General features: G+C 64.1%; 1 protein-coding gene across 11 annotated transcripts in view; it reads right to left on the bottom strand.

The window, feature by feature from the left end:
• Nucleotides 1–27763, bottom strand: part of VAV2 (vav guanine nucleotide exchange factor 2) — a 165048-nt gene extending 137285 nt beyond the window's left edge. For 10 of the 11 annotated variants that reach the window (XR_006710367.1, XM_045469547.1, XM_045469545.1 and 7 more), the window contains exon 1: nucleotides 27434–27752. Coding sequence is in view for 10 of the 11 variants with exons in the window: in XM_045469547.1 (XP_045325503.1) it covers nucleotides 27434–27637 (204 nt within the window). In the remaining variant the exon portion in view is untranslated. Of the gene's footprint in view, nucleotides 1–27433 lie in introns of all 11 variants that reach the window. The other variant, XM_045469550.1, reaches the window with a different exon arrangement.
• Nucleotides 27764–27982: the final 219 nt, after the last annotated feature.

Raw genomic sequence — 27982 nt, forward strand, 5'->3', positions numbered from 1 at the left:
GGATCCCGGGCACCAGACGCAGAGTCGACCCGGAGAGCCAAGACCCCGCGTCCGAGACTCGAGGCCTCTGCACGCCCCCCGGTGTGACCCACGATGGCCACTTCTCTTTGGTGGCTTTGACACCAACCTGCTGATCGGGGAGCCACCGCCTGCCACACACGGAGGAGACACCGGGCGGGGCTGCCTTCACACCTCCGTGGCCTCTCCTGTGACCCCTCGAAGGCGAGCTAGAATCGCAAATCGGACACCCTGCCCCCAGAACTCACATCCACCCAAGGCCCACCACGCACGTCCAGTGCCGGGGACTCTGTGTCGTCCCCACGTCCCTCAGGGGCTGCCTGTGTACTTCAGCACTGAGAGGCAGGTGCACAGGGGGAAACTGAGAGGCCGGGGATGTGCGGTCTGAACGGCAGCGGACGTGCCCCCCTGCACAAACCCACTGGACGCCTGCAGGGGCCCTGGAAGGCGTGGACGTGATTACCCCATTCCACAGACAGACAAAGTGAGGCTCGCAGAGCACCCCTCCGGGTGCCCCCTGACCTCCTCCTGCAGGGCCTGTGTTGGGGAAGCCCCATGACCGCCTCGCCCGCTGGGTCAGGAGGCCAGGGGCCCTGCTGCCCCCCACGGTGATGCTCAGCCGACGGGGGGCTCCCCAGAGACCCCTGACCTTCCCTTGGCCCCTGTAAGTTGTCCCTGACCGGAGACGCTGCTCTCCATGTTCCAGCCCTCCACCAGGGGCAGGACACGGCGGCCCAGCTCCTGACCCGCAGCTGGCCCTTCTGGTGGGGACAGCCCCGGCCAGGCCGTTCCAGCTCAACCTGTCCTCTCCGTGCCTGTTCCTCCGTCTGTAAAACGGAGAGAGAAAATCCTGCCCTCGGACTTCCGGGACCAGCTGACACTGGGGCCACCTCCCTCGGGACATCCTGAAGTCCCTGCTCCCAGAGCCCCTGTGACGCCACGCCCGGGGAGAGTGGACGCAGACGACTGGCCCCCACGACCCAGGGCCCTGTGATCTGCACTCAGGGCCAACCTCCCTCCTGGAGCTGGGGAGCACCCACACCCCAGACGGACCCGGGCCCTTGGTCCACACCTCTGCTGGCCTCTCACTGCTCAAAGCTGTGGCCCAGAGGCTGGGGGAGAGGGAGGGAGGAGGCCAAAGGCCTCCAGGGGGTGGTGTGTCTGAGGCTCTGGGCTCGCAGTCAAGGCGGAGGGACCACGAGGAGATACACGGCACTGTCTCCCACGCCCCCCACGGCGGGAGAGAGCCGGGACAGCACAGCCCCCCGCGGGAGATGGGGTGTGTCAACCTCATCAACACAACAGATGTCCTTTCAAAATCCCTGCATCTTTCTGAGGCAGGCGGGGGCGGGGGGCGGGGCTCCGTATTCGACTTTCCACGGGCATCGCGGAGTGTTCCTGAAATGTCCCAACACGGGACACTAAAGCCGCACCTCACGATGACGAATCACATGCCGTCCCTCTGGAGTGACACCGACCGCCCGGGGCCACGCTGCTGAGGCCTGCGGATCAGATGCCCTGACCGGCGGCTGACGCGTCTTTGATCAATAAAAAATGGGAAAATGAATTAATTTCCTGTCTTATTTATGCCATACTCATTCCAAAAACCTTTTAAAATGGCTTCATTACTATTTAATCGGTGCAGTTTGCTGGAATGGATCTTTCGAATTCGGGGCCCTTGGGGTACATGAACAGGTGGCCTTGAGGTGACAGGCTAGTCAGACATTCCCGTGGGGATAGAAACGGAGGCCAAGTGTCCCCGCGGGTCCCAAACACCTGGGTCAATGACCCGCCGGGGGCTCACTATCTAGTGAAAGAAGGAAAGAAGACGTGACTATGAAGCATGCTTGGGTGTCCCGAGGGCTGGCATTCCAAAGTGGCCCTGCTTCCCCCCAGCAGCCATGACCCGTGAAGGCTTTAGCGGCATCTGGGGCCCCCTGGGCAGGTGCCACTGCGTGGGGGAAGCCCTCACTTCCCGAAGCATCTCTCCCAAAAACAAGCAGGCAGGTGGAATTTGGGGCTGGCCTGACCACTTGTTCCTGCACACGTCCGTACCGCCCGCGGGCCTCCCCGCGCCCGCCGGTGTGGGTCCACTGTGCCAACAACTCTGGGGACGGAGATCACTTATCATCCATTTCAGATGGGGACACTGAGGCCCGGGACGTCAGATGGGGGGCGCAGCCCGTGCGGCTGGTTAGCATTAACCCCGCCGGCCCGGGGCCGAAGCTGCGGTGACTGTCCCGGCTCCACGCAGGCAAAGTGCAGGCCCAGCGGGGACTTATCTGTGCAGCATCTGGGGCTCGGTTACGTCTGCTCGGTTTAACAGGAGCTCTGCCTCCACTCAGGCCACCTCCCGGGCTGCACACGCACCGGGCTGCTGGAGGCACTGGGGCCAGGCCGGGCTCCCCGCCGGGAGTGGGGGCCTCACCCCACCTCAGCCTGCGGGCAGGCAGCCTGACCCACGGCCGCTAGCCTGTCACCAACCAGAGGGATAGAAAGGACACAAGGCAGCAGCGTCTTTCAATTCACCGTGTGGCAAGCCTCCTAAGTGGGTCACACGCAGATGGGCCGCAACATCGTCAGGTGGCATTTCCGCTTTCTCCGGCAACAAACAGCCGCGGGGCCCCTGCCAGGCACTGCGCGGAGCCCGGCATGGGTCCTGTGTGCCTCCCTTCTCAGCACGGGCCGCACGCCGTTCCGAGGTGGAAACACGGCGTGAGGACCGCCTTCTCCAACAGGTGGCCGGGAGAGGGCCCAGGTCTAACCAGGGAGGGTCGGCTGCCGTGTGGGGGGGCTCAACTCGGGCTTTTCTCGGGGCTGATTCCCGCACGGGCCTGGTCCCGGGGTCAACAGGCCCCCGTACAAACTAAGCCCCCGAAACCCAACGCACCGGGCTCCCCACCAACGGCCACGCCAGTCTGTCTGCAGCCCCCGAGCTGTGGGAAGCGGGTTCTGAAAGGTTAGGGAGTACAAGGGGTGTGCTGGTGGCAGGCGGAGCCGGGCTGCGTGGGGCCAGCGTCAGCTGCCAGGTGCTACCTCTCTGTCCCGATCTCCACGCACCTGCTCGTCAATGCTCGGGGGTAAACTCCCCGCGGAAAACAATCCTGGACGAGTGCCAGTTTGGAGGCCTCAGCAGAGCGGGGGCCCATTCAGACCTAGTGAGCAGACACTTAAAAGGCGCCTTCTGTAAGGCAGGCCCTGCCCCGGGGTCCCAAGGCCCAGAGGACACGCCTGTGGGCCCACAGCTGTCTGAGAAAAGAATCTGTGATTTCCGTCGGATACCTGGATGGAAATTGTTCCCAGCAGTCCTCAAAAGGCCCGCCGCTCCGGCTAACGGCCTGTGTGAGCCGGAGGGATAAAGAGTGGCCGGTGTTATGGAGACTTCAAGGTCAGGGTCAAACCAAAGGTTTTCTACAAAGCCAGCAGGAAATTGCTTTTCTAGGATTTCCCTGTGCAGCGGACCGTCTTCCCTGAGCCGGCTTCTGAAGGCCGGAGGGTTCCAATCCTGCCCTCCCTCTGCCTGGCCGGTCCAGGCAGGCCCGGCTCAGAGAGATTAGCTCAGCCGCTGCCTGGAGCGGTGCCCCCCACCCCGAATCCACGGCCCCTCGCCTCTCTCCTGCAGCCTGGCCCAGACCACCACCACCGGCTCGCAAGCCTTCTGCGACATGGCGCCTGCCCCCCTGCCACCTCCCTTTCCCCCTGTCTTCTTCCTTCTAGAAAAGCAGCCTCCGCTATTTTTGCTTTCCTGTTGCCCGCGGAAATTAGAGCCAAACGCCTCCCTTAATGGCCAGCACGCACCAGATTATCGCACCCCCGGCTGAACAAGCGAATCTCATTATCCCTTCCTGCTGTGCTGAAAACATTGAGGGAAAACAGCTTCCGAGACAAGAGGGCGGCAAGAAGCTTCTCCACGCCCTGAACCAAGGCAGACGCCGCCCTTCCCTGGAAGGATGGCATGGCGGGGACGGGCCGAGGATGAGGCCCCTCGCCAGCCACGTGTGCCACCTGGTGTCAAAACCCTTCCCGGAAGGCTGCCCGATGGTCAACCCTTCTCTGGGGGGTGGTGGGAGACAAGAGTGGGCACTTGGGGAAAGTCGGAGTGCAGGGGGAGGGGGCTCTGAGGACTCCTTTCTCTGAAACAGACCCCTCCCACCATGTCCCCAGGTAGGGCCCCCGATGCGCCCCCTGGAGAGCCCCTCCCCGCTCTGGGGGTGCGCACAAAGCCCCAACCATGGGGGGCAGCAGTCACCCACGGGGCAGGGTCCAGACCCAATCAGGCAGCCTCACCTCCTTCCCCGGGCAGTCGACGAGCTCCATGAGGCCCACGGCCAGGAGCCCAGCCTGGACACGGGGCCCGTCACTTCACCTCTCCGAGCCTCGGTTTCCTTCCCTGTCAAAGAGGGTGATACCCACAGCAGCCACCACCGGGGGCGAGCCGCGTTCCCCACACCAGGGAGCCCGCTCGGGCCATTAGGCCAATCAGCTCTGCTGATGTTAACGTGAGCCGTGAAGCACGGACATGGTCCCCAATTTACAGATGAGGAGACTGAGGCTTGAGAACATTATTTACCAAGTGTAGGGGGTTGCACGGCGACCCCCCAAAACACATGCCTATGTCCTGACCTCTAGAATCAGTGAACATGATGTTGTTTGGCAAAAGGGTCCAGGCAGATGTAATTAAGGATCTCAAGGTGAGATGCTCCCGGGTCAGGGAGGCGCTAAATCCAACGGCAAGTGTCCTTTATAAGAGACACAGCAGAGTCACAGGAAGAAGAGGAGAGGCCGTGTGAGGACAGGGCAGAGACAGGTGGGACACTGACCCGAGCCGAGGGGCATCTATCTGGGGCACCAGGAGAGGCGGGAAGGACGGAGGGAGCACGGCCCAGACCCGATCTCGGAGTCCCGGGCTCTGGAGCTGGCAGAGTGGGAGTTTCTGGGGCTGTCAACCCCCAGCGTGTACTCATTTTTCACGGCAGCCCCGGGCCACCCGCAGGGCAGAGGCCGTCCCCGGGCCCTGGACCACCTGCTACGTGACCTCAGCACAACCAGAGATGCCAGAGCCCTCGGGTCCTTGGCGAAGGGCTGTGGGGTGGAGGGAGGAGTGGATGGATGGACGAAGTGGGCTTTGAGGAAAACCTAAGGCAAGAATCCCCATTTCTTCTAGCTGTCGCCCAGCCCTCTGCCGCTCACGCTGCCCACGGAGCTCCCCACGGCCCCGCTCGGCTGGCACACTGACGCGTCCTCCGGCTGTGACTCAGGGCTCTTTGGGGACAAGGGCCCCAAAGAGGCTCTCAGCCAGGTGGGCCACAGACCCTTCTCCCTGCCACCTCCCTCTGAACATCGCGGTGCCTGGTCCAGCCCCAGACACCGCTGAATCGAAGTGTGGGGCCCGGGCGGACCCAGCCAGCTCTCAGGCAGACAGATGTGGGTTCAAATCGGAGCCTTCCTGCTGCTGCACCCTCCCGGGGACCTCCCGCCCCCAGGACCCTAGCTCCAGGCTGAGTGCACTTCTCGGGGGCCCCAGGCCCCCCATCCAGTGGTTGCCTCCATGTTGCTATGGGAGGGCGCCCAGCTTGAGCACCCCAAAACTCACCCCTTGATGTCCCCCCGCTGTGAAAGCCACCCTCTCACCCAGGGGCTGCAGCCCACCTGGGGGCAGCCAAGAGCCCCTCACGCTTGCCCATTACAGCCCGGTCATGCACGTGACCTCCCACCCACGGCAACCCAGTGCGTTACACGAAGCACCTTTGAGGTCCGGCCGCCACGAGCACAGAGGGACACAAAACGTCCTCCTCGACCATGCCAGCCGTGACGTGGTTGCTCATGGAGAATCCCTCCTCCGGTGGGCACACGTCATCTCGAGAAGGGCAAAGTGTCCTGTCCACTTATGACCCCACAGCTCCCGGCGGGGGGGGGGGGGTCAGAGACGAGAGGGGAGCCCCAGGGACTGCCACTTTCCCCCAGAGACACACACACACAGCCCGTCCATCCCCCCATCCCCCCACCCAGAGTCAAGGCTGCTGAGTCAGCTCTGTCACCGTGGGTGGGGACACCGTGGGTGTCTACGAGGAGCCCAAACTGGGGACAGGCCTCTCTGGGCCGCCTCCCGCTCTGCAAGTGCCACAAGCCCTTTCAAGAGCCATCTCTCCCCAGGGCGCCTGGCTCAGGTCACGATCTCGTGGTTCCCAGCTTTGAGCCCCGCGTCCGGCTCTGTGCTGACGGCCCGGAGCCTGGAGCCCGCTTCAGAACCTGGGTCTCCCTCTCTCTGCCCCTCCCCCACTCGGGCCCTGTCTCTCCGTCTCAAAATTAAATAAACACTAAACCAAAATTTTTAAAAACCCACCTCTCCCCAAATGTCAGAAAGGACCCCAAGCGCCCAGCAGAAGGCTCCGGGGGGAGGGGCTCAGCCCTAGTCTGGGAACAGAAGGTCAGGCTGTAGTGGCCGCTGACCGCTTACTGTGCCCCCGTCACTGCCACCGACCCCACAGCCCCCCTGTGTGGGACGTGCAGCCAGGCGGGGCGCACCAGGGGGCGTGTGCAGGTGTGGGTGCGTCTGTGTCAAAACCAGGCACAAATACGTCTGCAGGTGGACGAGGACTCGGGGAAATGTTTCTGAAGTCCCAGCAGGTGGAGGCTCCGACGTAAACACGGTGTTTTCTGTTTCGAGACGCGCTTCATTTCTGCACCAGACACGCAAGCTCGGCCTGGGGAGGGGGGAGGGGGGCACCGCATCCTGCCGCCCCAACAGACGCCTGCCCCGGAAGCAGGAGGCTCCGCCAGGCCTGGGGTGGGGGGCCGGGGACGTCCCCACGGGGGCGGCGCTGAGGCCCCCTCCTCTGAATACCCGTCAGTGGGGTCTCCGCCTGTCGGGAGCCCTGGTCCCTTAGGGACACGATCCTTCCCTCGATCAAACACCCACGCCCCGCGTGTTCCCGCGGCCTTGACGGCCCAGATTAGGGGCCCCGCAGGGAGCCACCCCTCCGTGAAGAAGCCGGGGAGAGGGTCCAACTCCTGATGCTGACACCAGGCGCCCCCACCTCCTCTCCACCCCCCAGCCTCCCTCACACAAGGGACGCCCTTCCTTTAGACACAAAGTCTCAGAGGCGGCTTCCCAAGTCACTTCTCCCCCCATTCACGTGCGGAAGACATTTCTGTTCCCACGTGACCGCTGCCCATTCACGGGCTCACAGAGACCAGCCGTTGACCTCCAAGAGGAACTGCAGCCACTGGGGAGAGGGCCCACGGGGGCAGGGCGTCGTCTCCCCGGACCCGTCGCGGCCGCCCCGTCAGCCAGTGTGGGTAGGTCACCGGAGGCGCACGTACTCTTGGCGCACGGCTCGCTGGGGACGGCGGACAGGTCTCTGCCCCGCTCAAAGCCTCGGTTTCCCCACCCAGTGAGCCTGACCGCAGCCCCTGGGGCTCGGGGAGGCAGAGCCGGCGGGGGGCGGGGGCGGTCTGGGGTCTGCAGCTTTGACAGGGGAGGGAACCAGACCCCAGCTCACTCCCACTAGGTGGACGCTACAAAACGGAAACTAGCAAGCGTAGGCAACAACTGCTATGGAAAGCAGTTCGGCAGCTCCAAACAACGTCAAAAACAGAATTGCCACGTGACCCGCGATCCCACCTCTGGTCGTTCTCTGAAGAACCGAACGCGGAGGCCCGAAGGACGCGCATGGCTGTGTTCGCGGTGGCCAGAAGGCGGAAGCCATCCGCCCGCCGACGGGCGACGGGCCAGCAAAACGGGGGCCAGCCGCACCACGGAACAGCACCCGGCCTTAAAAACGAAGGAGATCCTGGGGCGCCCGGGGCGGCTCAGTCAGTTGAGCGGCCGACTCGTGATCCCGGCTCAGGTTGTGATCCCAGGGTCATGGGATCGAGCCCCGCATCGGGCTCTGCGTAGAGCCTGCTTGCGACTCTCTCTCCCTCTCTTTCTCTCTCTCTCAAACAAGAAATAAAAATAAGAATAAGAAGGAAGGAGATCCTGACACAAGCTACAATGTGGATGGGCCTGGAGGACGCGATGGAAACGGCCACATGTAAAAGGACAAGGATACAGGGTCTGCTCCCGTGAGGCCCCAGAAAAGCCACATTCACAGAAACAGAAGGTAGGACAGTGGAGGGGTGCCTGCCAGGGGGGCCCAGGCGGTCAGGCGGCCGACTTCGGCTCAGGTCATGATCTCACGGTTCCAGGAGTTCGAGCCCCGCGTCGGGCTCTGTGCTGACGCCTCGGGGCCCGGAGCCTGCTTCCGATTCCGTGTCTCCCTCTCTCTCTGCCCCTCCCCTGCTCATGCTCTGTCTCTTTCTATCTCAAAAATAAACAAAACATTAAAAAAAAAACAAAAACCAAATTAGAAAGTAGAGCGGTGGGGTCAGGGCCGCAGGAAGCGGGGAGTGCAGGCTTGTGTGTTGGGTGGCCTCGGTTTTACAAGGTGAAAACGATTCTGGAGTCGGGTGGGGCGGTGGCTGTGCAGCACTGTGAACAGCCTGTCACTGGACTGTGCCCCAAAAAGCGCCTGAGACAGCGGACTTCATGCTCATTTCGCTACAAACAAGAAACCGGTTGGGAGACCTCGGGAACTGGATGGCTCGCCAGGTCCCCCTAGCATGGGACCCCTGTGTGGATGCATCTGGGGGCCGGTCCCCCCAAAGCCGCCACCCCTGCGGGAGGGTCTCTGGCTCTCTCAGGAGCCACAAAAACAGCCTCTGATGGCCACTGTGGGTCTGGGGGCCTCGAAGTCAGTGACACAGGCCTGCCCGGGGCAGGAGTCCGGGGAACTTTCCTGAGTGGCCTCCCGTCACGTTTCCCATGACTGCGCATTACTTTTAGGATTTCTTAAAAAGACCCTGCACTCTGGGCTGGCTGTGGGAGAAGTGCTTTCTTGTGAACCCTGCAGCCGCCTAACCTTCTCCACACTGGAAATTCCAGCCGCACAAGCGCCAGCCCCAGGGCAGAGCGCCGAGGGGGCACAGAGGGCAAGGGGGGGGGGGGCGGGAAGGAGCTCCATTGTCTGCCAGGAGCAGCTGGGCCCTCTCCCCTGAACCGGGGTCAGGAATGTTCGCAGCTGTGGACTCGCCCTCCACCCTCCGCCCGCCCCCCAGCCGGTGGGAGCCGGGCGGGGGAGGGAGGCTGCAGGGGCCTGGGGGCAGAGGCCAGCAGGGCAGGGGGTGGGCGGGGCGGGCACGCCCCCAGCTGTCCCAGCAGAGGGAAGCTGGCCAGAGCTGGTATTTCAGCTAGCTCCAGCCCCAACCCCAGCCCCAACCCCGCCCCACCTGCTCAGGGTGCCGGTCTTTTCTCCCCAGATAGGAACAGCCTCTCCTCCGTGAGGCGGAAGTCTGGAATAAAACGAAACCCCACGTGAGCTCCGGCCCCGAAGCACCACCGACCGCGCGAGGGCTTTTTGTCGTCCAGCCTCTTGACTCCGCATCTTCTGCTGTTACAAAATCCACTGCTGGGAACAGCACGCAGCTCTGGGCCCTGGCATTTCCTCCCTGGCAGTGTGACACGGGGGCCTGGTGTTTGGGAATCTCCCCGGACGCGGGCCACACACCCCAGCGATGCCTCCCGTCGGGCATTCCGGGTGTTTCCAGGGTTTCGAGATCACATTTACGTGACAGTAACTGGCTCTGTCCCTCCCGGGCCATTCCCACAACTGCGCCCCTGTCCGCTACGGGGCGCGTGGAGGCAGGGCCGCCGCAGGGGACGGTCACAGCCCAACGGCCTTGGGCACAGACAGGCACGGGCGGGCTCCACGGACGAGGGCCCTGGGAAGCCCCGGGCAGGCCACCCACCTTCCCTGCTTCGTTCATTCATGATTCACCCCTGCATCACTCAAACGGCTGCCCGGCCCCGCACGGGGCCAGGCACGTGGGCACCCAGTAGGAAAGCGCGAGCCTCTGCCCACCCCCCACGGGAAGAGACGGTTAAACCGAGGCTCCTAGGCTGGGCCTGCGAGGTGCCCGCCCACCCCGGGGTTATTTTCGGGAGAAGGGGGCGGGGAGGGGGCGGCCAAGGGAAGTGAGAGAGCAGTGGAGCGGCTCCGGGTGGGGGGGAATCTTGCGGCCCACCAGCTGCAGACCACAGGGGCGTCCGGGGGCGGGCCAGAGCACGGGGACAGAAAGGCAGGCCCCACAGGTCGGAAGCCTGGTGGGGACACACAGGGTGGAGAAGGCAAGACAGAGGCAGAGACTGGATGATGCGTTGAGAGAGGCCGGGAGGGACCGCGCCCTGGGGCCTTCGACGACGCCTTGGGGCCTCTACCAGACGACGGGAGAGATCTCTGTCCTTGTAAGGCCTCCAGGCTGAGGGGCTGCCCCAGGACACACGTGCCGGGAAGAGCTGGCAAGCCCTGGGGCCCCGGTGGTCGCTGGGTGACCCTCAGCTCCTTCGTGCAGGACGCTGCTCACCGCTCCTCTGTCTCCAGGAAGAGTCAGACAGACACAAAAACCAGCTTCGTGATGCCAACCCCACCAGACAGACACGGCCTGCCGCTGGTGCACGGGGGAGGTCAGAGCTGCCCCTCCCAGGCCCAAGCCGGGCTGAGAAAGTTCTGGTCCGTGGGGAATTTCATGATCTCGCAGCTAAAACACTAACCATGACACTGAGGCTCCCTTCCCCGCCTCCCCGGGTCCCTGGAGAGGCCTCCAACCGCTGAGCAAAGGCCAAGGTGGCCCAGGGGCCCGGGGCGTACAGCGGCCCAGCAGGGAGCCTCGCCCTGAGCTCGGGCCAAAGGGACGTCCCACCGGGAGGATCCCTCGGGAAGCTTCGCCCCAAACCCCAAAGCATCACTGCCAACTACTTCCTCAAGCCGGGAAACCAAGCACCAGCCTAAGAAGAAAGTGGAAGCAGAGTGCGTTCTGTTTCCTCTCGGCCGGGAGCCTGCTGACACCAACAGCCGCAGCGCAGGGAGGCGCCCCTCAGTCAGGGCGAGGCTCTTTCCTCCCTCCAGACGGTTGACGACGCGGGATGCTCTGCCGGCCCAGGCCTGTGGCGCTTTGCCAACCTGACTCTGCGACACCCTCTGTTCAGTAAAGGAGTCTGGCACCCAGGAAGAAGGCGCCTCAGATTCAGAGAGACAGGGTCCAACTCCAGGGAGATGGGAGAGGGCTGTTTCCGGGCTGCGCTGAACAGAGCCCCCGGCCCCCATGCCAGGGCAGGGCAGGGAAAGCCCCCAGGGCCAATGCCGGCTGAGTAGGAGCAGAGCTGTGGGAACACCAGGCAGGGGAGGTCATGGAAGGGGGAGGGGCTGCCTGAGCCCAAGGAAGGGGGAGCAGGAGGCAGGTGCTCAGAGGAGAGGAGCGGTCACCGTCACGAGGCTGGATACCCCAGGGCGGATCCAGGGCTGACGGACCGCAGATGTCGGCTCAGGGGGGGCAGGTAAGCAGAAGGTCCCGATCCATCACCCACCGATCCACACGGCCGCCGAGCAGCCACACCGGGTGCCCCTCCCTGTCCTTCTCGGGACGGCTTTTCCGGCAGGCCGGGCCCAGGACCACATCTGGAACCCTCCACAGATGCCTGGGGGTCAGTCTGTGGCCGAAAAGCCAAGGGCAGCAGAGAGGAAGGAAACGGGGTGCTCTAATGGAGAGTACCGCTCCCCTGAAGACAAGCAGAGGGGCCGAACGCTGCTGTCTGGGGCTGCGGACCCCACCCCAAGGGTCCGGAACCCCCCCTCCGCTCTGGCTGGACCTCAGGAGATCTGGGATAGGAGGCAGCGAGGACATGTGTGGCCCGGCGCCCAGCTCCTTCCTTCCCCGGACCCCACACTCAGGCAGGGCAATAAGCTACTTTTAACAGCTGCCCCCGCTTCTGGCCCCAGAGCCAAACGGCTGGCTTGAGAGGAGACCAGCCAGAAAGGCAAGCTGAGGGTCGGCTACCTGACCTCTGGTTCTCGGAGGGGAGCTTCGGGGACGCACGTCCCACGGCCGACCCCCGGGATGGCTGGTCTGGAGCACTGCTCAACCAGCGGCACCTTGCTCGCTGAGAAGCAAGGACGAGTCTTAACAAGCTGCTCTGGGAACAGCCGCTGAAACCCGTCCAGGAAAACACGCTCGGATCGATGAGTCTGAAGGAGGCGGAAGGGCGGCCTCGGGTCGTCAGAGGCGGCCGCCCCTGGCTCCGGACCCACCCCTAGGACAGGAAAGGGGTGCCGCCCCAAGGACCCGCCCCTGCCCCTGGCTACTCATCCCCCAGCCTCCCGACAACCTGGTCCTGGGATACCTGTCCTGATGGCCCCCAGCCACCCGTGTCCCCACTCCGGTGGCCTCATGGACCTCAAAGGCTGGGCTAAGGTGCGGCAAAACACGGCAGCCCAGTGCCAGAGGATAGGAGGCGCAGGCAGACCATGTGGGCACCCCCATCTCAACTGTGCCCACTCTCTGACCCTCCTGGGCACCTGGGGGGGCAGAGGCTCCAGGACTCAAGGCTGCGCAGAGAGAGGCCTGAAGACAAAAGGAAGCCTCCCCGTCGCCCCCCAGGACCCAGAGGCCGGGTGCAGAGTGGGCTCCATCCCCCACACTCCCCATCCCCCGGGAGACACCCGCCCAGGCCCTCCCTCCCGGCCCCACCCCGACCCTGCAAGGCTCCCAGAACCGCACACACCGCTGTCTCCGTGACGATTTCGTCAACACGGAGGAATCGCAGAAGGCCATTCGGAAAGAGTGCTTGCCAGGTCAATTACTTCCTTGACCGGGTTCTCTAGAAGTCGGTGTTTGGGGCTGTTTGTCTCAACGTTCGTTCCCTGCTGACTAAAGATGCCCTCCCTGCACACACACACACACACACACACACACACACACACATAACCGCGCGGACCTCAGTGCCGGCCACGGCCCTCCTCACAAGGCTCCCAGGCCCACGCTCATTTCGGAGACGTCAGAACACGAAGAAAATACCTACCTTGGAACGGATGAACTAATGTGAACGGGAAGCCACGTGGGGCAGACACAGCAGGGACAAAAGCAGGTTGCCACGTGGGGACTAAGGCAACAGCCCCGGCTCCTCGGGGATGCCCCGGGGACTCCCAGGGGATGCACAGGTAACTGCACAGTGCCCTCCAGCTGGCAGGCAGACCAGCAAGCCTTCTGTACGTACGTGTGTGTCTGGTGCCATCCACACCGGGGCCCGCGGAGGGGAGAAACCTCTCATGGACAGGCCGTGACCGTCCAGGGTCCCTACCCACAGCGCCATCCTGGGAGGCCCGGATATCCCTCCGGGACACCTTAGACAAACACCGGCCCCCCCTCTCCTGACAGCCATGCCAATGTCATGCCATGGTACGTGCTGCCCCCCGTTACAGAGCCTGGGGGCCCTCACTGCAGAGGAAGGGGGTGAGGGGCAGGGAGACCGTCCTGGGTCTCTGAGTCCCACCCAGTGTGAAACAGTGATGTCCCACCCTCTGACAGCCCCCAAGTCCTGGGGTCCGGCCCTGCCCGAACGCGGGCCTCGAGCTCGAGACATCAGACAGCTGCTCCCGTGCGGCCACCGAGCCACGGCAAATTCTCCCCCACGGAACGAACCGGCGAGGCTGGGAGGTTACTGTCCCCAGAGCCCACTGCGAGCCTGTTTCCTGATTAAAGCTTCACTGAATCAATAGCAATAAAGCGCTCTCGAAGAGATCCATGGAAAGCGGAACCCTTTGTAAGAAAAAACACACTTCCCACAGGCAAAAACCACTTAAAAACAACACAAGCCACGATTTTGGGTTTGCGGCCGTCTTGCTGGGTCTCCGCGAAGGCCGTCGTGTCACCTGCAGGTGAATCGCACGCGCTGGGATCTGTGCTTCCCCAGGGAGCTGGATTCACCTGTTTACGACCTGATCAATCGCGATGGCGAAGGCAGAGCTGTTAGCAGATGAGAGAACGTCATCATCAAGGAAGGGGAGTCCAGGATGAAGCCCGGTGCTCGTGGAAGGGGTCTCTTGCTGAGGCCCTGGCCGCACGAGAGGCCGCAGAGTTTGGCACGGCGAGGCCGGGGCCAGCCCCCCGCCCCCAAGTCCAGCCTGGACACCGATGTGGTCAGCCACACAGAGACCGGAAAAAAGGCAGGAAGCTCAAAGCCAGACACAGAACACAACCGGGTGGGGCCGAAACGTCCCGCAACTCCGGTGCAGGGCAGATTCCGGACAGACCGCTGGGCGAGCCGGGCCTTCCCTGGGCCACCGCCAACGGCAGACCTTGAGCCCCACGGGGGGATGTGGACGAGCCCCACTGTCTACACCACTGCCCAAGCCTGACATCAGGGCACCCTCCTCATCACCCCGCCTCCCCCACACCCTGGAGCCGGGAGCTTCTCTCCCCTCCCCCACACCACCCCCTACCCTACCCGGGCCAGGCCTGATCACTTCCCTGCTGGGGTGACTGCGTCTGCCTCCAATCCACTCCCAGCACTGAGGCCAAGGCAGAGCCTTCTTTTTTTTTTTTTTTTAATTCTGTTGTTAAATGTTTATTTATTTTTTGAGACCCAGAGAGAGAAACAGAGCACAAGTAGGGGAGGGGCAGAGAGAGAGGGAGACACAGCATCCGAAGCAGGCTCCAGGCTCTGAGCTGTCAGCATAGAGCCCGACGCGGGGCTCGAACTCACGAACCGTGAGATCATGACCTGAGCCGAAGTCAGAAGCTTAACCGGCCCGAGCCACCCAGGCGCCCCCAAGACAGAGCCTTCTGAGGCCAAATCCAGGACATCACGTTCTCTCCAACCCCCTCCTGTGACACCTCTGCACCCCGGACCAAGCCACCCACCACCCACCCCCCTGCCTCCCTACAGCCTTGAAGGCAGTGGCTCTGGGTTCCTCTAACTTCCCCTTCCAGGTGACCGCTGCTCCCCTCGGCGCTGCCCCCCCCCCCAGACTCTGAGCTCCCGGAAGGAGTCGCCAGGCCTCACCCGTCCTTCCCTCGCACTGAGGGCCAGCCAGGCACGGGCAGTAGGTGCTCAGTAAATGTGGAGCTAGAAGCTCCAAAGATCCTGTGGGGGCTGGAGGAGGCGCTGGGGGCGCCCGGGAAGATCCCTTAACGGAAGAGGAGACCCGACAGGAGGCAGGGAAGGAAGGCGCCCTCCCCCCAGAATCTGGCTGCCGGGACGACCACCACCCACTTCACAGAAAGGCCGGAACCCACATGGAAACCAGTGCCTACTGGGAGCCAGGAGACTCTGGGGACCTCACCTGATCACACGGCAGCACATTTCACAGGTGAGCCGAGGGGGCATAGGCAGGGTGGGGGGAAGGGGTCACTGAGAAGCGCATCCGGGGGCGCACGCGGCCCCATCGGCAGCGGGGCAGGTCTGAGCTCGGGCCCGGCCTGGTTCCCGACCACCACGACCCCCCTTCTTCGGCTGAAGGGGGAAACGCGGCCGGTGGGGGGCCTGGGTGTAAGAGTCCCTCGGGCACGGGCAGGCTGGAAAGACGGGCTCCTCCCCTGAGCCCCGGCCTCGCTGAGCCCGCACAGCTGTCCTCGGGGACCCAACCGGGGCGGGCACACACACTCCAGCCTCCTGCAGCCTGTCGCACCGTGGTCCTCAGTGCCAGGCGCCCCTCCACGCGCGGGTGTGGACGGGGGGGTGGGGGTGGACGGGGGGTGGCTGTGGGGCCTGAGCTCCTGCTGCAAACAGACTGCTTCCCCAGCACTCTTGCGATCGGCCGCTCCGTTCCCCCGGAGCCTCGCTGGCTAACAGATGTTCCATTTAAGCAGCTAAATTACCACCAAATACACCCATGGAGATGGCAGGCCGATTTCTCCCAAGGTTTATTTGCATGAGGAGGGAGTGGTGTGTGAAAATTCTATCTTCTCGTTTTTCAGAAGGAGGAAAAAAATTTTTTTTACCACACACACGAGTTTAGAAAAAGAGGAGAGGGGCTGCCAGCGCGTGAATTACCGCGAGAGCGTGCAGGCGGCTGTGCATCCGATGGCACGCACGGCGCGTGGGCCCGTGGCCACAGGAGGCCACGGGTTTGAGTCCCATCTCCACCCCTCCCGGTGAACGCCGACCAGCTCCCGGACGCCCTGAGCCTCAGCCTCCAGGGCTATCAAACGGCCCCCCGGTCACCCCCGCTCCCCGAGGCTGTCCTTTGCAGGGGTCAGGTCCGTGGCCAGGCGCCCCCAGCACTGTGACTAATTATGATCATCCAGGCATCGCCGGGCAGCCTGGGAGCAGCCCAGACCCAGCCCAGCACGCAGGGGACACCGCCGCGCCCGAGGAACACAGGAAGGGGCTGAGCACTCCGGCCGGATCCACCCCCCGGACGCAGGCCACGTGCTGGCCTGCACGTCCCCACGGCCGCCAGATGGCGAAGCGGCAGAAAGGCTGAAGACCGGAGCCGCTCCGCTGGGCAAGGCGAGACACGGCGGTGACCTGCTGGCCGCCTGGCCGGGGCCATTTCCCACCCCGCAGGACACAACCACCACCAGCCGGACACACTCGTGCAGGGGGGAGGCCTCGGGATGGAGATCCAGAGCCGGTCCAGAGTGTGGTCCCTGGCATGAACAGAACCAGCCGTTCAACAGCCATCGACGCCTGGACCCTGCCCCCTGGCCAGAGTGGGGCGCACAGGGTGGACGGAGCTCTGCAGGCCAAACCCCAGAACCCTCAGCCACCGCCGGGAGGATGGACGCGAGCCCACCCCCCCCCCCCCCACTCTCCGCCTACTGGAGGCGGCCAGCACCGCGCAGACCTGTCAGGGATGCAGGGATGCACAGAGAGACGGCAGGTCGCACCGGCCTCCTGACCCCAAGGTCCACTGGGATTCGTCCGCACGTGCACCCAGTTCCAGAAACAAGTCCCAGAAGTGCAGCCGGGCCTCACGGCACCGCAGAGCCAAAGCAGACGTGAGCTCCGCACACAAGGGCCGCCTGCGGAAGGCGAGGTTTATAGCCTGGATTTACTGACGCCCTTATTCGCTCCCAGACGAGGCGCCCGTCCTCCACGGCCCGCCCCTCCGCTCCCCCGATGGAACCCTCAGGAAGCCCACCGCCCCCACACGGACGCCCGGCCGGGAAGGTCAGCGGGAGGGACGGCAGGGAAGGCTCCAGGAGCGTGGCCGCCAATGCAGGAAAACCGAATCTGCCAGAGACACGGAGAAAACCCGCATCCTCGCTGACCGCCAATGCCGCCCCCGGGTGCGCTTCCGGGGGGCAATCGCGGCTCCAGGGCCGCTGGGCTACTGCAGGGCGGGGAGAAAACGCCCCTCCTTCACCCAGTGGCACAAGGCCCGGGACCTGTCAACCAGAGCGCAGACTCCCGCGTCAGAGGCAGGGCGGCTTCCCGCAGGAGGGATTACGCAGACACAGATCCCAGCACCCAGACCCCGAGCGGCTTCCGTTGTTCACGGGGGACATCAGATGCCCCAGGAGCCTTCCTCCCATCACCCTTGGAGGCACCTAGAGATGACGGTCCCATTTTACAGGTGGGGCCACTGAGACGCAACCTCTCACACGCTCCCGGCCCCCGTCTTCCTTCATCGTACACTCTGAATCGGGTGCACAGGAGGTGGGGAGGAGGGGGGACTTTCTCCCGACACAGGAGCTCAGGAGCTCTCCTGGGCCGTCCTGTCTGAGGCGCTGAGTCAGGAGCCTGGAGCAGAGGCAGCTGCTTCCGGCTCCACTCAAGCCTCACTCCCAGGGAGAGAAGTCAGTCCCGCGGAACCCCCGGGGCACCCAGCCCTGCCTCAGTGCCCCGAGTCCTGCAGCAGCACGGACCCGGGACAAGAAGAGGCCCGAGAAAGGTGTCCTGCCACCACGCAGGGCTGAGCCACTCCCCAGGCACGGCGGGCCAGCACTTGTAGGGCCCAAAGGGGTGCGAGGTCAAAGACCACATTTCAACACATGCTTCTAGTGCCCTTGCCTTTACATCCGCACCGTCATAAAACTGGGCCCTTTCCATCTTCTGTGGAAGAGGGAGGCCACAGGCAAAGTGCGCGGGGCCCGTGGGAGTCACACGGTGGCCCCGAGGCCCCCAGCACAGCAAGCGAGGGTTTCAGGTACTCACCTGCCCGCACCTGCTCAAATGCCTCACATAATCCCCTGCCAGCCCAAGGCTCTAGGGGCGCCCGGGTGGCTCAGTGAGTTAGGCGTCTGACCCTTGACCTGGGCTCAGGTCATGATCTCACGGTTCACGAGTTCGAGCCCCATGATGGGCTCTGTGATGGGTGTGGAGCCTGCTAGGGATTCTCTCTCCCTCTCTCTGCCCCTCCCCTGCTCGCTCTCTGTCTCTGTCTCTTAAAAATAAACATTTAAAAAAAAGGACACGGAACAAAATTACGATTGGTGATTTAGTACACTCACCGCCCGGTTTCCTTCCCCCCTCCCCCCTCCCCCCTCCCCCCCTCCACTCGCCGTGTGTGTCGATTCACCTGCCCTGGAACCTCATATCGCTGGAGTCCCACAGTCCTTACCCTCTCGTGTCTGCCTTCTCTCCCTCCACACGTGCCCGAGGTCCGTCCACACGGCAACACCTGTCAGGCTTCGTTCCTCCCTCTGGTCGCCTCCTACTCCATCGTCTGGAGAGACCCCCACGTTTATCTATTCACCCGCCGAGAAAGATTCCCCATCCTACAGAGGAGGAAACCGAGGCCCCACGACGGTCAAGCTCCACGGCCCTCGGTGCTCGGCAGCCGAGCCAGGACACCGGCCCTGAGCCCTCACCGCACCGACTACGCCCAGACACCTCGAGGGACGGGGGCCCCTTCTGCAGCCAGGAGCACAGAGGCCCGGGGGAGCAGCCGTGTGGTCACACCCCGCTGCCGCGCCTCAAGCCTGCTTCCTCCGAGCTCTGGGGTGAAAACAAGTAAAACCGAGTGTCTCCGTGGCAGCTCTTGTGTGAGGCCATCACCCGCGCGGGACAACAGCTCAGATCCGAGCGGCCTCGTCCCTCGCCGAAATGCCCGTCAGCTGTCCTCTCTCCTGTCCCTGCGGCCAGAGACCCGGGGGGCTGGGGGGCACACAGATGCCCACCTCTGGCGGGGAGGGGTAAAGGCAGAGTGGGAGGAGCTCAGGGAAGGGAGGGAGGGTCTCCGGATGTGGCTGCCGCAGCACGAGGGCCTGACACGGGCTGCGAGCAGACTGCCCTAGGTGCCCCGTGTGCCCGGGACAGGTGGCGATGGCCCCGGAACAGTTACAAGCTGGGACCCCCCGCTCCTGTGGGGCACTGAGGCCTCTCAGCAAGCCGCCTGCCAGCCCCAGGGGCCAGCAAACAGGAGCACCGCCATGGACCACAGCCAGCCCCTGCCGGGACGAGCCAGAGAAGCCTGAACGTGAGCCTCGGCTCTGGCGTGAGGAAGGCGGGGGCGGGGCGGGCCGTGGGGACCCTGGCAGGTGGCTCAGCCCTTGCGCCTCTGCAGAGGTCCCCTCTCCCTGGGGCCACTGGCCGCCACGCGATCGGTGCCCACACCACCCTCGCCTGGCAGCATCCTGCGCCTACAGGTCAGCTACGACGATCGAGTGGACATCTGGGCAACCTGGAAGCGTGTGGCACAGAAAGGGAGGTGCACTGAGGGAGGAGACCACCCAGAGGCAGGGCTGGGGCGGCGGGGCGCGGGAGCAGGCCGACACCTGGCACCCAGGCCTGTCCCCGGCCTAGGGACTCCTGGGGGCGCGGACCAGCACCCTCCCTGCCACCTCCCACATCTCAGGGACGCACTGATCTGCGTGGCAGAGCCATGAATGCGCCGGGAGACAGCTCGGCAGGGACCTGACGTCATCTGACGGTGGAGGAGGGGCACTGAGCAGGGCCCCACGGCCGGGCGGGGACAGGGAGGCCCCCTCACCCTGAGACCCCCCCCAAACAGGCCTCAACTTCACCCCCAAGCAGTGCATTCCCCAGTTCCAGAAATGGCATTTGGGGAGAGCAGGCAGGGCCGGGGGGACACAGGTCAGAACACACGACTGGAGTAGGGCCACTGTCACCTCCCCAGCGTCCCGACAGGCAGCCCCTCGCGGGCCTGCTGGATGGCTTTCTGCATTGGAAAGTGCCCCTTTCGTCTCTTCAAGAACCCCTCCTGCCGTCTCCTCTTCTGGAAGGTCAGGGACACAGTGTCAGGGGTCCCTGTTTCTCTCGCCCGATGCCCATGAGCGCGTGACCACGAGTGGGGAGCAACGACACAGTGAGCCCCCTCCCAGCACCAGGGAGCAGGTGAGGACGGGCCCAGAGCCATGAAGCCACAAGGGCAGGGCCGGGCAGCCCGGGGCCACCTCTGGACTCAGGCCCTGGGCAGCCCCCAGCCTCCTCACCAGTGGGGACCGTCCAAGGGCCGTGGTGCGGGTTGGCAAGAGGCCTCACGCTCCACGCAGCTGTGTGACCTCGGGCAGCCCCCATAACCTCTCCATTAAGGGCCCAACCCGGTGCCTCACGGGGTCTCCTAAGGCCCAGGGGAGGGGCCGGTGCTGGGCAGTCAGGGGACAAACCCTCCCAGGACGGGGCACGGCTGGCAGCAACGATGGAGAATCCCCGGGGCGCCTGGGTGGCTCAGTCGGTTAAGCGTCTGACTTCAGCTCAGGTTATGATCTCATGGTCCGTGAGTTCGAGCCCCGTGTGGGGCTCTATGCTGACAGCTCAGAGCCTGGAGCCTGCTTCGGATTCTGTGACTCCCCCTCTCTCTGCCCCTCTCCCGCTCTCTCTCTCAAAAGTAAACATTAAAAAAAATTTTTTTTTTTTTTTTAATGGGGGCCATCTCTGCAGCAACCGCCCATCTCCAGCCTTCACTTACCTAAAGCCATCCGGCTTCCAAGGTCAGTTCCTCCATGCCCTCCTTAGTCCCTGTCCTCACTGATCCAAATATCTGCATCAGCTAAGGACTGACACAGCCCCAAACGAGGTGACAGCAAACCCTGCAGCTGTCCCCACCTCCTGCACCCACCAGCACTGAGCTTCTGGGAGGGAAGCAGCAGAGAGAGGCTGTGAGACCTTTCCAGCAGGAGCCAGGCACGAGACAGGGACAGCGCCAGGCCCGCGTTTTCCCATCAAATGCCCCCGGCAGCCTGCAGGGTGCCCACGGGCGTCCCCTTTTCAGACGAGGAGACGGAGACTCGGCCAGGCCGGTGACCCCGCTGCCACTGAGGTCCCCGCTGGAGCCGAGTGGCCGATGGCGGTGCGTCCCTCCACCGCCACGTCAGGGCCCTCACCTCGCTCACCGAATGTCCAGGCCCCGGGGGCCCAGCCCCGGCGGCCTCGGCGGCCTCACCTACAAAGTGGGTGATCACGGCCCCAGCACTTGGCACGATTTCTGGCGCAAGATGGAGAAGCTTTGCTCCTCCTGAGCGCTTCCTGCTGCGGGAGCCCGTGCCACGGGCCCCGGGTACAAAGGGAGACAGAACGGCACACTCCGGGAGGGCCGAGCCCGGCGACCAGGGCTCCTTCCCAGGCCCAGGACAGGCCCCAAGCGTGGCAAGGGAGCCCGCTGCCTGGCTCTGCACGGGCCACAAAGCTGAGGCACGTTTCCATGTTTTCAAACGGTCGGGGGGGAAAAAACCAGAAGAATAATATTCGGCGACACATGAAAGTGATACGAAATCCAAATTTCAGTCTCCATGAAGTTTACTGGCACACGGCCACGCTCACCCATTTCCAGATCGACCACGGCTGCTTTCACACCAGGAGGGCAGAGTTGAGTGGTCACGACAGAGACCGTCTGGCCCACAAAGCCTGAAATATGTACCGTCTGGCCCTCGACACAGGACGAGGGTCCACCCCTGCTGGGGGAGAGAGGGGTGGACTCACGGGCCAGTCGGGACGGAGGCCCACCTGGCAAGGCCTCGGCCGTGGGGCTGAGCCTGGGTCTCTGCCTAAACCAGGGCCCCACGCGCCCTGTCCGCCCCGGGGGCGTCCCACCCTCAAACTCAGGAAGCCACAGACACCAACATGGTGGGCACGGCGCCGGGAGGAAGAGGCTGGAGGTCATCACACTGCTGACCCCCAGAGCGGGACCTAGTGCATCTCTGGGAAGGATGAGGGAGTCGCTCTCCAGGGAGGGGACATCCTTGGCCACCATGTATGTCCGCACGCAAGAAAGAGCTCCAACGAGGTGCTGGGGTGGGGGCTCACCGTGGCTGCTCATCCCGGTCAAGCCTCCACCAAGGCCGGAGGCCCCACACTTGGCCCCGGGCTCAGTAGAGCCCCCCCCCCCATTCCCAGCACTGAGACGCCCATCTCCAGGGCCCAGACCGTGGACAGACGCGGGTCCTCCCTCAGGACGGCCTCCAGGTTCCATCCCAGCCCACCGAGGCCAAAGGCAGACCGGTGCCAGCAGCGCGTCCCCCACAAACAACCCGCTGTCCACCGACGGCAGGCTGTGCCTTCCCACGACCCGGGCAGATGACGGCCACGGGCCTTTCCCGCCGATTCCACACCCAGGCCTCGGGACCCTGCTCCACACAGCCCTGCAAGGGCCCCTCCTCCCCGTTGGTCAGGCCAGTGCCAAAGAGGGGACCCCGGCACATCGGCCTCTGCTAGCCCACCCCCACTCCCAGCCCCGCCCTCAGGGACCAGCTATCGCTACCCAGCCGCTCAGAGCCACAACCCTGCCGCGTGGAAAAACCAGTGCTGGCGAAATGCAGGTTTCTTTCTCCGGTTGTCCCCACTGGGACCCTTTCCAGGCACTCTGCATAATCGACCTCCTAATCGACCTCCCGCTATCAAATTTTAATACGACGGAGGAACCGTGTATCTGTTTTGTACTCTATGTACGTCTGTGCTTCACCTGTACATAAAAAGCACTTGATTTCTTTACCCCCAGAGATCCGATTTCCACCACCCTGGGGGCCATATCGCCCCTTGCTGAGAATGCATGGATTAAATAAAATGTGTCATTAAGGGGGCGCCTGGGTGGCTCAGTCGGTTGGGCGTCCGACTTCGGCTCAGGTCATGATCTCGCGGTCCGTGAGTTCGAGCCCCGCGTCGGGCTCTGTGCTGACTGCTCAGAGCCTGGAGCCTGCTTCCGATTCTGTGTCTCCCTCTCTCTCTGACCCTCCCCTGTTCATGCTCTGTCTCTCTCTGTCTCAAAAATGAATAAACATTAAAAAAAATTTTTTTAAGTGTGTCATTAAGAGTAGAGTTTTGCGTCACTATTTACTTTTTTCATACGATCACCAGAAGTTTTTAAACACGGACCGGCTCACATATTTCTGTGGGGCGGCACTGATACACATAGAAAATAAAGACAAACGCAAACGTGTCCAGACACACATATGCACACAGCACATACGTCTACACCTGGGTGCGCACACACACACACACACACACACACACACACAGACCGCCAGCTCTGACCACGGAGAGCGCCCTGCTGCGGTGGGCACCCCTGCACCCAGAGCTTGGCTTCTAAACACCCCTCTCCAAGACGGAAGCGCACGGCTGACTCCCGGCAGGGACTGAGAAGAATAAAAAAAGGAGTCTGGACGTCTCGCGCCGGAAAGGAGGGCAGGGCACCGAAAACACTGGGAACGTGTCAAAGACACACAGAAGCAGTTCCCGGGGTCGAACCCGAGGGAGCGTGAGCGCAAAAACAAATGATGACGGTAACAGACGTTAATGCATGGAATAAAACAGGAAACGGCGATCCAAACTGGCAGAAAGAGAGAGAGGAAGGAAGAGAAGAAGGAAGAAGGAAACGCCCCTGTTTGGGGGCAACGCGCTGACACACTCGGGGTGAGGGACCAAATGACCCATTCACCTCAACTGGGTCGAGAAAAAGTTGTGTGTGGGGCACGCAGAGCTTGCCGTGAGTCCAATGCGTTTTCGAAATTGAAAAACAAGAGGTCTCCTCTTTCCACGAGTATGAGGCTTCCTCTCTGCTCCCCGCTGCCCTGGCATCGCACGCCTCGGCCTCAGGACCCGGGCCACCTGCAGGCCGCTTCTGCGGCCCCAGGCATCTGGGCGACACCTCTGCGGTGTCGCCCGCACTCGCCTGGGGCGTCATGAGAGCAGGACCCGCCCAGCTGGCCCCCGGCCCCCCAGCAAGCACAGAGCCTGCCTTGGGATGATGCAACACAGCGGCAAAGGAACAAAGGGACGCAGGCTCCGTGGGACCCCGAGATGACCTCCTGGAGGGGCTCGGCCCAGTCTGGAGGGCGACAGAAAACACACAGCTCCTGGGCTTTGCAGAGTGCGCAGCAGAAGCGTGGCACCCACACGCTGGGTCGAGTAAGGGCGCGGAAGTGCGAGGTTAGCGACGCACCCAGGTCTGGGGGCCACGGCCAGGCTCGCCACGCCGCGGGACAGGAGAGTGCCATCAGAGGAGGCTTCCCAGAGGAGGGGCCTCTGGACTAGCGCCTCCAGGAAGAATCAGGCTAAGAGGAGGCGAGGTCTACCAGCAAGGGCACGAGGCAGGGTCGGGAAGGAGTCGACGACAGAGGTGTGGGCAGGAGAGGAATCCTGGTAGGTCCCGGGGTCCCACGCCCTCTCTGTGCCGTGTCCCCACCGATGGGCTTCCCAACCTGTTCTCCGGGGAGGAGGCCTGCCAGGGTGGTGCGGGCGCGGGGCGGGCTGGGTGGCGCCCGGAAGGCTCAGACCCAACGCAAGGGCTGGCTCCTGGCATCAGCACCTCAGGCCCTCACGGCCAAAGCGGCTCTGGACACATGTGATCTCTCCTTGGGATCAGCAGATTGTGGCCATACCTAATTAGTTTAATTAAATCCAAGGCGGCTTCCAGGCATTTTGGATTAAAAAAAAAAAAAAAAAAAAAAAAAATGACAGCACCCGACCTGCCAGCTCCAGGAGGCATGACAAGGGGGCAACTTGGATCCTCTGCGAACACCTCCTCGTTTCCAGCTCCGTACCCAGCCGACACTCCATAAGCGCACACGCTCTGACGCTCCTTTGGGGCCGATAGCCCAGCCGAGGTCAACTCAGAGTGGAGGGACATTCCACACGCTGTCCCCCCCAAACCACAACGGCGCCACGCGCAGCCAGCACGGCCTTCTGGAACGAGGGAGCATCGTGGAGGCCTCTGGGCTGGACGGGTCTCTGGCACTCCGGGACGGCAGGGACGCGGGAAGGGCCTGCAGACCCACTTACCTCCACAGACCCCCACAGAAAACAGGCGCACACCCCACACCCCGTCCACGCGGTAGAAGCAGACACGTGGCAGGAGCAACCGACCAGCAGGCCAGGAGCGCCCATGCGAAAGTCAGCCCGACAGCTTCGGGAAGTCTCGCGGAACCTACTTCATTTCAAGTCCGAGAGGGGAGAGCTGAGCTCGTGGTTTCTGATCTGTGTGATCCGGGCCAAGTCGATGTCTCTGAGCTGTGGCGGCCTCGTCTATAAAACAGGGATGGGGTACCCTCCCCAGGATCGAGCCTCGCCCAGGGCAGGACCGGTAAGAAAGGGAAGCTTCGATTTTCCTTGTGATCTAACCACCGTGGGCCGAGCCGACAGGACACCTCTCCCACCTCCAGGGACCGGAAGCTTCCCGATTAACAAAGAGCAGCCACACAGAGAGGCCCCCAAGCTCCTTTCTCAAAAAATGCACAGCCAGACCTGGTACAGAGGACCGTTTCTTTAACTATGACTATAGAGATGCAGCCATCTGACCAGCCCCCTGACCCAGCGAACGCAGGTTCAAGGAGCACCGGCGGCCGTCCCCGCATCAGCAGCAGACACGCAAAGACAGGGGTGACCCACCCCCTCCCCCACAAGGTGACCGGTGGGCTCGAGGTCAGGGAGACCAGCCCTCAGCCAAGAGCAATACCTGCCAGTGCCCAGAGGGCCCTCCTAAAATCACTAACGTTAACTCAGCACTGCACGGAGGACGTTCTCTGCCTTCCCCGTGGAATCCTCACCACGTGGCTATGTGGTGGCTCCCACAGCTGTTCCCATCAACCAGATGAGGAAACTGAGGCCCCGAAGGCGGTCACCTACCTGCAAGGCAACAGTGCCAGGTGTCAATCAGGACATGCCCAGGAAGACACAGAGACACTGGCCCTCCCAGTTCTCCCTTAACATCCATCCCTTCACCCAGGCTGGGGCACAAAGGGGCTGTGCCGGTGTCAGCGTCCTTGTCCCACTGACGGCTCTGTGGACCCCGGGATGTCTGTGCGCTTCCAGCACAGGGGCTGAGCCAAGCCACCTGCCACAGCCAGTGCCTCCTCCCCCCCGCCCCCTGCCCAAACCACGGCTGGAAAAGGGCAGCTCCAGGACCCACCCCAGGCTGTGTCTGTGCCCCAGCCTCCCTGCCAATCAGCCAGGAAACCCGTCAGGAGCCAGCAAGCCTGGGCAGTGTCAGGGCCAAAGGCAGACACACTCTCACCAATGGCCGGCTCTGCTCTCGGCAACCCTTCCTGCCCTCAGTTTCTCCCTCCCAGCCCCCCCCCCCCCCCCCCGCCAAGGGGTGGATGGAGGGGAACGGATTCATGAAAGCATTCTGCAGCAGGGCGCCTGGCCCCCACTCGGGGCTGGTTAGCAAGAGAGCTGGCTTTAGGGGGGCCCTAAGACCTCATGCCCCCACCTCCAGGCTCCCTCACCAGCCCGTCTGCCTCCCCTGATCCTGGGCTGAGTGGGAGCGCAGCCCCCTTACCCTCTCAGGGCACCTCTTTGTCAGCAGCCATCCCCCTCCTCTCCCTGGGGGAGGGGGGCCCCCATCTCCTTGGAAACGCAGTCACAGCCAAAGGGCAGAGGCCATGCAGCCCAGCCTGGAAAAGCCGTGACTCACTCCATCCCTCCTTCTCCCTAGTCTGTTTTCCGATGTCACACATGAATGGCCGTTGTCCACGAGGACTTGCCACAGAGGGCCACGGAGGAAGGGGGCTTCGGGGCTAACAGTTAGGTGGATCCTCAACAGCGCTAGCCAGACCCAGGCTGGCCCCCTGGGCCCCTTCAAACCGGAGCTGGGTGGGAGCTCTGGGACTCCAGGAGGGCAAGACCAGAGCTTCATTCTGCTAAAGTCTCGGCCAAGTTCCCTTTAAGGGGCCAAGAAAAGCAGCTCCTGCCGGCTGCGCAGACATTTTCCTGCCGGCCTGCAGCCACACGCGCTCGGCCACGACAAAGGCCACACTCGAGGGTGCCGGGGGAGCGACGGGGACCCCCGATCTCACCAACTTGTGCGGCCCTGTCCTGGAGGCGGCGCCCGAGCCCACCCGCGCCCTCCGGCCCCCGCTCCCCGCCCCGCCCCGCCGACCCCTCCGACCGCGCCCGCTCGTCGTCCACGGTCCAGTCCACCAGACCCCAAGCCCGAGGGCGCGACGCCGGACGAGGCCCCGGGCGTGGCGGGCTCCCCGGGGCCGGGAGGGACGCGGAGAAGGGTCGGCAGGGGCGGGCGCCCCGCCCGGCCGCGAGTGTCCCCTCGCCGGGGAGGCGCAGACCGGCCCGGGGCGCTCCCCGGCCGTGCCCACGGGCGGCGGCGGCGCGCCCCGGGCTTGGGGGACTTTGGTCAACTTCGCGCCTCCTGGGGCGCGCCCTTCTCCCTCCCCGCGGCCGCCCGCGCGCCCGGACCCTCACCTGGGACATCTGCGGCCGGAAGTTGATGTCCTTGAGGTCGATGGAGCCGGGGGACAGGTTGTGCAGCAGCTGGCACAGGAGGACGCCGTCGCGCAGCGCCTGCGCCAGGTCGAAGACCACCGCCGAGGGCCACACGACCCGGTGGTTGGGCGGCAGGACCTTGCAGTCGATGAGCCAGCGGCCGCACTGCCGCCACTGCTCCATGGCGCCCGCGGCGGCCGCGCGGCCGGGGCCCGCTCAGGGCAGCGCTCCGGCCAAAGTGCGGTGGCCGCGGGGCATCCCGCCCGCCCGCGCGGGGCTCGGCGGCCGGGGCGGGGCTTCGCGCGGGCGGCCCCGGGTCCCCGCTGCGCCGCCGCGCGTCCCCTCCTCTTCCTCCTCCTCCTCCGGCTCCTCGCGGGCCGCCGCTCCCGCCCACGTGCGGCCGCGGGGTGGGCGCCGCGCGGCGCGCCGGAGCCCCTCACACGCGCGAGCGCCCCCGGGCCCCGGGCCGGGCTCCGCGCCGCCCGCCGCCGCAGCGCCCCGCGATCCGCCCCTCGGGGCGCCGCATGC

The sequence above is a fragment of the Leopardus geoffroyi genome, chromosome D4, assembly GCF_018350155.1.
Source record: "Leopardus geoffroyi isolate Oge1 chromosome D4, O.geoffroyi_Oge1_pat1.0, whole genome shotgun sequence".
Taxonomy (NCBI): domain Eukaryota; kingdom Metazoa; phylum Chordata; class Mammalia; order Carnivora; family Felidae; genus Leopardus; species Leopardus geoffroyi.